We start from the raw sequence: 13,388 nt of genomic DNA, 5'->3' as shown, positions 1-13,388 counted from the left end.
ATTATTACTGTAAAAGCGCCATTTATTTGCAATTCTAATGGAAAGAAAAAAATTAATAAATGTTAGATGTCCAACTATTGCTTCAATGACTCTATTTTCAAGCACGTTTTGAAGTGCAACGCTGTAATCTTAAAGTAGTAAAAAATCCTAGTAAACATGTATTGATTTGCTAAAAAGTACTTGTAACTATTTTTTAAACATTAATGAACAAATTCCAAAGTTATTTAAAAAAAAAAAATTATTACACCTACTATATTATGGGTGTCCAAGTATACCCTCCACTTATACTGTAAGGCGGTAGTAGTGGGACGAAATTTGGCTCTACTGTCCAAGTATACCCTCTTTTATAAGAAGTTAAGCAGTACTAGGACGCACAGATGATTCAACAGCTGACTTCAACAATGTTTGTAATTATTATGTGCTCATTAATAGTGTAAAACAAGTTTATTACTTATTTTCACAAAACTAGTTTCATTCAATTGGTAATAAAAGTGGGAATCGTCTTTAGTCTAAAACTTTCTTGTGTAAGTACATGTAACTGTAAAACTAACCTATCAACTGATTTATAAATAAACAAGGCTAACGTAATTTTACAAAACAAACAGTTTTATTAATTAATAAATGTAATATAGTCAATATTTGTTTATTCAAAAGTAATAAAATGACAGTAATAAATTGAAAATTCATATATTCTTATATCGTCCCACTACTGACGCCTGTACTGTTCAAGTTTTATACCCGCCATCCTCGAAAGGTGTGTCCCACTACAGCCGCACGCAAGACTTCCACTAAAAATTCAATAATTAAATAACAAATCATGCAATTGAACCTTTTTTTTTTAATTGAATCTTCAAAACCTGTACTTCCTGTTGAAAAAGTTTTAGCTTCTATTTAATATTTATGGCAACTTCAATTTAAGCACTGAAAATTTTACACTCGAAAAAGCGTCCCACTACCCCCTACTTGACCTTAATACATATAAACATGTATCCTGGCCAGACCCTGATCACAGCCTGCGGTCAACCTTATTACACCGTGTGATAAACGCTACATCTAAGGATCTAAGCCTGTCCAGGTCACGGTGTAAGATAAGACAGGTGATACGAAGTACCACCACTACCACCACTATGCTTTGTGCGGTCTATTGCAATTTTGTAGCAGTACCAAAGTTGACCACTAGGAGGATCGGTGTCGAAAAGGCAGAGTAGCAGACGAGAAAACAATTGTAACGTAGAACGTAGAAGGTGCACCAAAGTGTAAATACAAACTCTAATATTTCTCACAATATTTTTCACGATAAGTTGTATTACTTATTACGTCACTGACTTCATTCGTCGAAAACTACGAAAAAAATTTGAAAAATGCACCACATGTCAAATGACTTAAATGGTAATCCCGGAAACTCTGTTAAACCAGAAGCATTATTAATCAACTTTTAAAATAGGGAAGGCCTCATCGATGCAAATACTCTTTTTTACAAACTCTTTGATGAAATAGAAAAATATTTTAGGGAAGACATAAATAACCAGCTTGTCAATGTTTACGAATATGTTGTTGAAAATCTTTTGCGCAATAAGTTTCAGTTCCCCTGCAAACAACAAAGAAAAGTTACAATATCCGAATCTATCTATTATTACACTAACATGGCAATAAGACAGTACGTTAACATACAAAATAAGGAAATTTTAAAACAAAGTAGAGAGAAAAAAACAATTATCGAAATTGGTTTCAACCTAATTTTTAATTCATTAATTTATTGCCTCTATTGGATCTTATTCTACGTATTAGAAGTAGATTGTGAAATTTGTAAAAAAAAAAGAGTTACGATTCAATCATATAGTTTTCATATCTATATATTGTGCCTTTTTTACTCATATATGTTATCTGACGAGTGTGATCATTAACAAAACTGCAACCCGTTGGAGGACTTGGAGGTTTAGACTTGTGAAGTTGGCGCCCGTAAATATTAAATATTAATATTTTGCACTCATTCAGGGCTTAAATGATTTTTCCTTACTTGCGGATTCATCCTCTACTTGTATTTTTATTTGCGGATCAATAGTTTGCGAGATATTTGCAAAATAAAAAGTCGAAATTGGGCGCGGCGCTGAAGCAAAAAAACTTTGTTTTGAGTGCTAAAGTGGGTTAAAATTCAATTCTACATGTACGATCCGATTCCTCCTTATTTGCGGATTATGGAGGTATGTAAATTAATGTAATTAAATGTCACAAAGTTTGTAAATAATGAATTTACTTACTGAGTGAGAGAATCTAGTAACTTTTATCTAGTGACTTTTGATCCAGTGCTCCGTTCCTATTGTTCGGTACACGTCGTTTCCTCTACGGGCGCCAAGCGCCAACGTTCACGGGCCTACGTTATAATGACATAGGCCAGTAAACAGAAAAATAGTTATATGGTACGGACTGGCAGTTGCCAAACATCAGGTCTTCCATGTACAGGCACCCTAATAACTAACCAAATTATGTGTTCGTTGTCGTAACGCAAATTGTAAGCCTTAAATTTTGTTTTCACTATTTGAATTATGAATATGCTGACAAGACGCTTGTCAATTTGAAATTTTTTGCAATGAATCACTTTAAATATGAATTTTTAATTGCTGGAGTAGCAGGAGGTACTATGTCAACCTTATTACTCCATCCACTTGATTTAATTAAAATACGATATGCCGGTAAGTATAAGTATAAAATTAACTATTCAAAAAGTCATTATTTAAGTAACAACTAAGGTAAATGTCCCTATTATGATAACAAATTTCATCACACTTACATCTTTAATTTTTTTTTCTTAACTGTGAGCTTTAACAGTAGAAATTTTGGTATTAGCTGGTGCGCTATAAATTTATCATTATTATTCTAATTTTTAAATATGGTTCTTAGTTGTTAAAATACTTTATTTTATAAAAAGATTATAAGACCAAAATGTACATAATTATGAAACGTTGTACCTATTGTTTCATATTATGTCCCTATTTGTGAAACATTTAAAAAAACGTAAATTGATTATAATATTTCAAGACAAATAAAGCTTTTTCACTTGCATAACACTATTTTGTTTAACCAAAATAATTATATCGTTTATTTGTTCACTAGAAATATAAAAATTCCTGGTTGAAGTTTGTGCCATAATACGTACAGTTCAAAAGACAGGTTATGTACGACTTTGTCCCTATTTACGGAACTATCTTTAAAATTGGTCATTTATTGTATGTAAAACAAAATTTTTCTTGTGAATTCATAAAGATGCATAAAATATGCAACTACCACAAATTTTTTATCAGGTTAGTTGTATAACAAATACATGAACTTTTATGTTCCATGAATAGGGACACGTTCCACGAATAGGGACATTTACCTTACGTTATTGAGCAATTAGTATGTACTCATAGTGACATACCGAAATTGGCTGAGTCGGCTATACTCTTAAACTCTGGAATAAAAGATACCAGAAGTGCTGTCATAATGTACAATCAGGTATAAATTCAAAGTAAAATTTATAAATTTAGTAACACCTAATTATCTGTTACAAAAGTACAGTTTCCTCAGTAAAAGCCCTCTAAACTGCTTCTCTTAACCTCTCAAACTTTCTAAACTGCTTTTTTAACTGTGGAAAAACATAATTGAATTGAAGGGCAATGTTGACAGAAAATTATTTTTTGTGTTGACCACTGTTAGAGTCCTTTTTAAGACAAAGATGGAACAATATCACTAAGGTAAATCACAATTTTTTTGTATGAATTGGAAATTTTTCTTCCATATGAGACTCATAGCTTTAAAAAAGACTTAAGTACAATCGAAACTTTGTCCAGCACTAAAAAAAATTAAACAATTTGAACATTTAAAAAAATTTTGCCCTTCAAATCAATATAAATATAATAATATAATATGTATATAAAATATAATATATGTATAATTTCCATTCTTGTAAAGAACAAAATTACATAAACAGATTAAATACAGATAGTAAACAGTTATCTACGATTTTTTTGGTATGAGCAGTAATTGTACTGCTGGTTTGTGCAATTTTCATTATGATCTCCAGTTTTAGATGGTACTGTACTCAAAGATAAAAATGGTATGTTATTTTATTTTTCCAGAGAATAGCACAAAATTTATTGTTTAAAAATATTCTAATACAAATATTTAAATTGGTCTCTAATATTGAAAGAACCCGTTTGTATTTTTTCAGATTTTGAGATTCTAATTTTATGATAATATAGCAATAAAATTGTTTTCTTAACAGGGCATGGTTACGAAATATTTTAAAAAATTACACTTGTAGCTCGTTAATTAGGTATATTATGCACTAAGTACAGAAAAGTAAGTGAAGTCTTAGAATTTTGTTTTATTGACAATAAACGGTTAATACATGGCTTCTTTATATTTACCCAGGATGTGTACCAATGTTATTTTTCTGCTTGACGATATATTAAAGTGACTTCTTGTTTGCGCAGTAGCCAGAAAGTTGCAGCTTTCAAGCTGGAAGGCAGAAAATGTTTTCTTTAATACTAAATTAAATGTCTTAAACAAATTTTGACCTTAGTACAATATTTTATTTTCTTGATGAAAAGTACATTATTTTTTATTATAGATGTGCAAGTAAGAATAATTCAAATGAATCCATGATATTGATACGACAGGTTGTTATTTTTTAATATTTTTCATCGTTTAGTGTGATTGAGAATACTTTTTTTCTTATTATTTTTCTTAAATAAAATAAATGCTTATGATATATTTACAAAATCTTACTGATCGAGGTTCAGTCTTAATTGGCATTTGATACGTAAACTACTCTACACTTTAACAAATTAACAAATAGTCATTAGTAATAGTTGAAATCCGAATGATAATTTTTTTAACTGTTCTCTTGGTAATTTTAGTAATTTTTTTTCCGTGTTCTCAATTTATGTTGTATTTTGTCTTTTTCTTTTTCCAGTTCTTTGAGTTTTCGAAATTATTTTATTGCTAAAGCGAGTTATTCGTGTATTTTCTATAATTTTTTCATTCTATAACCTCTTTGGTGTCATCATATAAGTGATTTTCTTTAGCTTCATCATTTGTCCCTACAATACATTTCACAAGCTTTTTACCCTCATCTTCAGAATCTTTTTTACAGAATTCTTTGATATTTTGTTGTTAATCATTTTCAGTTTCACATACGAGCGTTCCTACTGCATCCTGGAAATAATATTATACAATATAATTAGAGGATATTATAATTAAATTACTGTAATAAAACCCAACTTTTGTTAACAAAGGCCACTAAGAGCGCAAAATGCAGGTTTGCACGCTTAGGCACACTGTGCTTCCGCGAAAAAGTACTTAGGGTCTGGAGAGCCGAAAAGTATTTGCCTGTCCGTAAATGCAAAATGCGACCTTAAGGCAAATAGCCATGCATCTGACGGACGAAAACTTGTTTTTCCTTCTATGGTGCGTTTTTCGTGACATTGGGATGTTTTTTGCGCCTTCAGTAGGAAAAATAGCGTTCGCCACATAAGCATCATACAACTAGGGCTACTTTACGGTCCTTACGGTAATTGTATGCATGGAGATTCATTTAAATAAAAGTATGAAATAGTGTCACGCTCTTAATTATACATATTAAATTCTTTCGTTTTGCTTTCTTTACTTTGTTGTTAATAAAAAAAAAAATTTTTTTCAAATTTTTTGCCCTTGAAATTAGTAGTCAATAGTGAAATTTTCTGCAGTTATATAAACAAAAATTACGTAAAAAAATGTCAATAAGAGAGTCTATACTTGATTCAGTAATTCATAGTTGAGAAATATATGTCTGTAATGGAAGCAATTAACATCATGCGTATATTGAGAAGCGTTTTGTTAATGGTAAACGCAGAAACGTCTAAAGATTACATGTACAAGCTGAGTAAATTGCACTAAGTTTTTGGGTTTATGTAATTTCTAAGTACTCACATTGTAAAGTCTACTAACGAAGAATATATTTGTATCTGTTGTATCGTAAATAGAGTGGGTAAAATCTTCAAAATCTATTTCTTCGTCCTTATCATCAGAATCATTAATTTCTTCATCTTCTTCTCCTTCTAAATTCTCACTTCTTTCCGCACCTATAAATTCGATTTCTTCAACATTAAATATTTTTTTTATGATCTATGGTATTTCTTAAACGCTAGTTGTGATGTGATTAAAATTATCAATAAATAAGTTCTTGAAAAAAGTGGAACAAACCAACTCTTGTAATGAATTAGTAGTTTTCGTCGGATAAGTGCCGTAGTCTCTGGGGCTATTTTGTGGTTCGAGGGATCTGCGAAGCAGGGCCTGAGGGACATAAGGTAGCGACGGAGCGATGGCGCTTATGTGGTGAATCCTATTTTTCCTACCAAGGGCACACCAGCCTCTAAAAACGCCCAAAGTAGGAAAAATGTGTTAACTCAATTCTTGCGAAAATTAAAGAAAACAATAATAAATAACTGGAATCTCAGTAAAATAACATTCATCATTATTTGTCTAATATTAAACTTATTAATTTTTTTCTGTAAGTTTAAAAAAATCACTTTATGTATAGAAATGAAGGTAGTTAAATTTAAAAAAATTCAACGATTTCCTTGCTGAGACCATAGAATCTATGAAAACATAAGTAGATATAGATCTAGACTTAAACAAGTCTACTTAATTTCAAGGATAGTTCATTACTAATAAACCTAGCCATACGTTTTAAATTCAAATTTTAAATAAATAATTAAACTATTTGATATATTTGTTTATATTCTTTATAATCTCATACTTCTATCTTGTAGTTTTTGATTACAAGTGAAAGAATCTACAAACCTCGCTGAATAGTTTCTATGAGTGATTCATCTTCGTACCCTGCAGTCATTTAGTTAAGAAATTTTTCTACGGTCCACGGCTGTTTTGATGATATTTGCATCCAGGCGTCTCTAATCGTTTCATCGTGTAGTCGAGTTTTCATTTCAGGACCTTGTGTGACTTTCAACTTATTTTTGGCGCGTTTTGAATCCAATTTTACTCTTTCTTTAAGTAGGATAATAGCACCTATTTAACATAAAAAATTACAGTAGTGTTATGTGTTCATTGTATTCAACATTTTTCATCAGAAAAACATTCAGATACGATTATGAACTACAATTTAACTGCAAAGTAAGATGTACGAAGCTTTTATCTTACTAATATATAAAGCAAATTCGCTAAAACCGATGTAATCGCTAACCGCGAAAACTACTGAACCAATTTTGCTGAAATTTTGCACACTGGTTCATGATACTTCCTAGATGGTTTTAGTATAGTTTTTATCTTAAAAAATTTAATAACAATAGCAATAAATGAGCTCAAAGTTTTGCAAAAATACGCCAGCTTTTCACTTTAGTTCAGTAAAATTCGCTAGGTGGCGTTGACATAAAATCGAAGCTACCTGCAACATAATTAAATAAGTGTGGTTATAATAGGCCGGAGCGTCTCGATAGTGATGTAGTCGAGCTTCGGCAGTTCAACGAGCTGTATAGAGAACGCTGATGATAGTTTTGCAGCTGGGTATCCCGGTTACGGACGACACTCTTCTCTAAGGGGAAAGGGACCTAGGTGTCCATTCACCCTGAATCTCGGCGAGTGCGATCCAAAAAAAAAAATTAATTCCAACCGATGCCGTCTCTGCCACAATACCAGGAGAAATATCTAGCCAGAGCACAATCTGCACCAACTCTTCAGAGTTGTGTGGCAGTCCCACCGTCCCACCTGGTGCAGTTAGAGAATTTGTGGCTACAAATGTAAGAAAGGGAAAACAGCTCTGAGGGGCACGGGCAGCCACAACGGCTACCTTCTTGGTCGTCGGGTCCCCAACGCGCTTACCCACATGTTCCCGTCTAACGATGAGCGGTTGGTTATCCGGAGAAAGACCCGAAGACCGAAGACGAGATATTCTTTGGTCAGCGGCGTATCTCCCTGCATCACAGTCTCCGTACGTTGAGACTCCCAGGGTAAGAATCAAGCTACCCGTAGCCAGCTCTTCATCATCAGGAATAATAATGAAGAATAGCCTGGAAGTTTCACTACTGGCGCTTTTTAGGGCCATTATAAGTATTTGCGTTTCCTACTTAACTATCAATTTCATCGATTCTTTTAAGGGGCCACCTAAGTGTAAACTACCTTGCCAACAAACACATTTTTACTACCATTTCCGAAAGCGATTCGTCGACTAAAAGACTATATTAACTAAAGACGGGCACTATTAAACCAAGTCAGCCATTTACTAGCAGACGTCACCTGCGGAGTTGTTCTTCGCAAGGCTGGAAAACCTGGTGACCGACGACCCTATATTACCCTCTCGACTCTAAGCATTCAACCAGGAATCACTGATCCTCTTTAAGGTCTGCGTTGGGCAAACTTATAACAGCTATGAAGGAAAAAAAACTTGAGCCAACGGGACAGCCTCCACTGGACAAGTATCACTAACCAATCTCCCCATCTAAGATCACCAAAACAACTGAATCTGTAAATAAAAAAGGTGCTTTAGACACCAACGTCTTCGACGTTATACCGGGAGACGTTGGGAAAGAGCACTACAACTAGCCCCAAAGCTTCGGACTTTGTAATTTTTCTCCCAATCATGTATCTTTAACAGCAAGCCAGAAAAGATCACCCTGAGATATCCAGGTCACAATTGCTGTTAACTGCAGTCAAGAAAGAGTTAACTTAAATAGCTCACTGGTCTTTTTTAGGGCCATCGGACGTCGAACTACCTTGCCAACAAATATATTAGAACTTAAAAAAGTTGACAGAAAGCACACTGTAGGGGTCGCACAAATTTTAAGCATGCCAAAAGTCGCAAGAGGGTGAATCGGAAGAAAAACTTCAAGTGTATCTAATAAATACAATTTTACTTAGGCGTCAAGAAACTGACGCAGAAAATTTATCGAGATTGAAACAGCAGCGTCAAAATCGACAAATATAGAATCCATTACGTGAGAGATCAGCTTTTCGTTTGTACCCTCACAGCAATCTCTGAAATCTTTAAAGATCCTACTTCAGATTTTTTAATGAGTAGAAAATGTATTTGTTTTTTTGTGGCAATAAAAATGTAGGGTTTAAGGTCCAGGACTTTGTTGCTCTGGTAATGAAGTTGTGAGATATGAGAAAAAAAATTTTTTTTTAATATAAATTTTTTGGGGGTTTAAAATCTTAACAGCTTTAAAAAATAGCAGTTTTCGTGAATTACACGAGAGAAACTGTAAATCGACGGCTTCTTATGGCCACCGATTATTTTATGGCATAAAGAACGCATGGTATTTTTTAGCATAATTATTTTTTTTAATTTTTACACCTTATTATTTGACCAAATAAACTATACGGATTCCGAAAAAATATGTTTTTAATAAGAAGATTTTTGTTCTGAAATGTATCAGGAATATGTGTAAAATTTCTAACTTAAAATGTTTCACATTACATATCATTACACTACGGTGTTTTATTTAGTAAGTCTCGGGCGAAGCCGAGACGGAGGGCTGCTAGTTCTAAGATAAGCTTATAATATTTTTACTTACTGTCTACTGACATGTAGAAAATTGTGGCACTTACGTCTATTTGACTGCCTTCAGTAACTAAGAGTAGAATATTGTTAGTTGTTGGTTAATGGCGATTTAGAATATTAATTTCTTATCTAAAATATATGAGTTACGATACGTCCAAAACTTTAAACTTCAGTCCCAGTAATAACATGTAACAATTTATGAATACGAGGAAGATCACCACAATATATAATTCCCCATAAACTCACCATGTATTATTACGTGAGTTTTCTAACAAATCATTTAACACAGAATAGTAAAAAATAATTTTTTCATTAAAAATTTAGTGATCATCTTATTTCTATATGCCACTTTGGTGTAGATAGGTACATGTCGAATTGCTCTCTGGAAACGGAACATTTTTTACTCAAAAGTAAGAAAAATTATTTGTTAAAGTATCCTTCGATATATATTCCCAGATCCAGAAATTCCCATGATCAATAAAATATAGGGTAAGGTTGGAATAAATAATTGAATCGATTAAAAATATTTTCTTAGCTTTTTTCAATTTAAAGATCCAATTTTGAAAAAAAAATTTGTTTCTAAATTGCATGTTCCAAATATCAAACGAAGCCGACTATCAAATATACTGCTTTAAATTTATTATTCGCTCCGTGCACTACCAGTAAAAATTGAGACTTTGACACCTGATTAGCATTTAAAATAAATGTATTTTAAATCCGAATTGTTCAGTTGTCTTTTCGAAGAAACAGCCGATAATCGTTATATTTTATCTTACGAACCAATGCCTGTAAAATATCGAATTATTTTTTCTTTATTATATTGATCCTTAACTAACTACAAGGTTTTATCACTTATACAATTTTTCAACATTAATTTGGATAAAAGACGGTTTTCTCTGATATTTATACGTGTGAGAAAAACTAGTCAATCTTAGAATAATGGAGCTGAAACTAGCCCCTCGCCAAAGTAGCCACACAGGGGCAAATCAGGCCTGAGGGGCACTTGGGCTTAAGATTTTTTTTTTATTGGCTTATATGAGCCAAGAAACAATATATATTATTGCCATTCTACCACGTACGACGTATATGGGTCTTACAAGTTATAAAAGGCCATCAGACTTGAAAAATACTAAGTTTTCCGTCGATACGTATATGCATGTATACAAAAAAAATTAAAAAAAAAAAGTTTAAAATTTAGAAAAAATTTATTGTGCCATTTTGGAACTAAATAGAATACACTTTTTCCAGTCCTACGCAAAATTCCTATAAGTTTTCTAAGCCGTGAAAGGACGCTAGGCTTGGAAAACACCGAATTTTCCATCAATACGTGTACAGTCGTAAACAAAAAAAAATGGGATAACAATTTTGTAATTTTTTAAAACCTACTCTGCCACTTTGAAACAAAGCAGAATACATAGTTATAAGTCTCACACACAATTCTTATAAGCTCTTAAGCCTTGAAAAGCCGCCAGGATTAGGAAACAGAGTTTTCCGTAAATACGTACAAACGCGTAAACATAAAAAATCGATAAAAAAATATAAATTTTTTTTTGTAGCTCGCATACAAACTTAAAAATTAACACAATACGCTTTTTTTTACTACTACACATAATTTCTATGGGTTCTAAGCCGTGAATGGCCGCCAGGCTTGGGAGATCAAGAGTTTGCTGCTGATACGCAAATACGGGTATACGGAAAAAATTTGGAAAAGTCATAACTTTTTTCAGAGCTCTTGTACCAGCTTACAATTTCAAGGATACGTTTCTATTATTCATATACATGATTTTTATGGGTTTTTCGAACCGTTAAAAACTGCCAAACTAGTTATAAAATCGTATCCTAGTTATTTTCAAGCTGGCACAAAAGCGCTAAAAAAAGTTGATTTTTTTTCCAATTTCTTTCGTATACGCGAGTCTGCAAATTGGCGGAAAACTCTTCATTTTTAATGCCTGGTGGCCTCTTTCATTTAGAAAAACTCATTGAAACTGCAAGTAGATACAATTTTAATATATTCTATTTTTTTTCGTGATGCAAAAGCACCAAAAAAGGTATAAATTTTTTTCCGATTTTTTTGTATACGTGGGTGTGCAAATCTACGGAAAACTCTTTAGTTCCCAAGCTTGACGGCCTTTCACGGCTTAGAAGATCTGTAGGGATTAAGTATCGGCGTGATAAAAACGTATTATATATATTTTTAAGGTGGCACTAAAGCTCTCAAAAAATTTTTGTTTTCTTAATTTTTTCGCTTACGTGTATCTGCGTATCGGCGGAAAACTCTTTATTTTCAATACCAGACAGCCTTTTTCATCAAAAAAGACCTATTATTCATATGAGTTGATACAATAAAAATTTATTTTATTTGTTTTTATCGTGGCACAAATGCTCCCAAAAAGTTATAAATTTTTTTTCCTTCTAATGTATACCCGTATATACGTATCTACGAAAACATATTCGTTTTCTAAGCCTATTGGCGTTTAACAATTGAAAAAAATTTACAGAGATTAGATATAGGAGTAGTAAAAACGTATTTTACTAATTTTTGAGGTGGCATGAAAACTCAAAAATAAGTTATAAATTTTTTTTGGATTTTTTATGATTACGCGTATGTACGTAACTATAGAAAACTCTTTGCTTCCCCATCCTGGTGACCCTTCAAGGCTTAGAAACTTATAGAAATTGTATGTGGGACTAACGAATATGTATTCTATTTTGTTTTAATGTAGCATAATGGGTTTTAAAAAAGTTACAAAATTTTTTTCCAATTTTTTTGTATACACGTGTTTACGTATTGATAAAAAACTCAGTGTTTTCCAAGTCTGGTGGCTTATTAAAAATTAGAAAACTTGTAGAAATTGTGTGTAGGACTGATAGAAATGTATTCATTGTGATTTCAAAGTAGCACAATATATTTTTTGAAAACAAAAATTTTTTTTTCAATTTTTCTGTATAAATGTGTATAAGGTAAATGTCCCAGTAGTTGGCCACCTTAAGGCTGATGTATCCCAGTACTTGTCCACCTCCACGTTAAATATATGCAAAAGCTGGTGGCCAACTATTGGGACACATGCATTGCCTAATAGTTGGCCACCAGATTTATCTGTGCATTTTATACAGTGGCCAAGTATTGGGACCATTTTTTTGGTGGCCAACTACTGGGATATTTACCTTACGTACTGACGGAAAACCTAGTATTTTTCAAGTCTGACGGCCTTTTACGACTCGGAAGATCTGTAGTAGTCGTACGTTAGAGAACGGCAATGATATATATTGATTTTTGGCTCATATAAGCCTTAAAAAAATTGTAAGCATCGATACTCTTCAGGCCCGATTCGTCCTTGGTCAGGCTACTTCGGCGTGGGGGTAGTTTCAGCTCCATGCAAAAAAAATAACAAATTCATACTTGGGCGTAATGAAAATGACAACCAGTGACTTCAATGTTTTTAAATGACAGTCTTAACGATTTGATCAATGCTTTTTCGAAGTCACAAATCGCCTGATCAGGTTTAAAATTGGGGAAAATTTCTGTGATATGTTTCCATATTGATACGTAAGCTTTCGTAGTCTTCCTACTCATCAAAACCCAAATACAAGGTTGTACCTGTAAATTTTAATTTTTCAGAAAATAATTACTGTAGACACACAACAAGTATATATTTTTTATACGTTAAAACATCAGGTTGAGCAAAAAAAATTACTCAGATGAAACTTTTTCTTACAGATGATAGACAAATAAAAGTTTTCTGTAGATTATGAAAAAATTAAGGAAAATTATATATAGGTGAATTTATAAAATATTAAGATTTTCAATTGAAGTTATCGTCACGTGAGTACTATTGCTACCAAGTCTATTTTA

At 32.5% G+C, this 13,388-nt stretch overlaps 1 protein-coding gene across 2 annotated transcripts in view; it reads left to right on the top strand.

The window, feature by feature from the left end:
- Positions 1–2,489: 2,489 nt before the first annotated feature.
- LOC106647630 (solute carrier family 25 member 32) overlaps positions 2,490–13,388 on the top strand; it is a 205,639-nt gene continuing 194,740 nt past the window's right edge. For both annotated transcript variants that reach the window (XM_089589227.1, XM_089589226.1), the window contains exon 1: positions 2,490–2,690. In XM_089589227.1, the coding sequence (XP_089445353.1) occupies positions 2,588–2,690 (103 nt within the window). In that variant the 5' untranslated portion in view covers positions 2,490–2,587. The remainder of the gene's footprint in view (positions 2,691–13,388) is intronic.

The sequence above is a fragment of the Copidosoma floridanum genome, unplaced genomic scaffold (genome assembly GCF_036245765.1).
Source record: "Copidosoma floridanum isolate Cflo_tuat_1 unplaced genomic scaffold, Cflo_Japanese_pri ptg000008l, whole genome shotgun sequence".
Lineage (NCBI taxonomy): Eukaryota > Metazoa > Arthropoda > Insecta > Hymenoptera > Encyrtidae > Copidosoma > Copidosoma floridanum.
The sequence above is the reverse complement of the archived record's forward strand: the minus strand, read 5'-3'. Positions and strand labels throughout refer to the sequence as shown.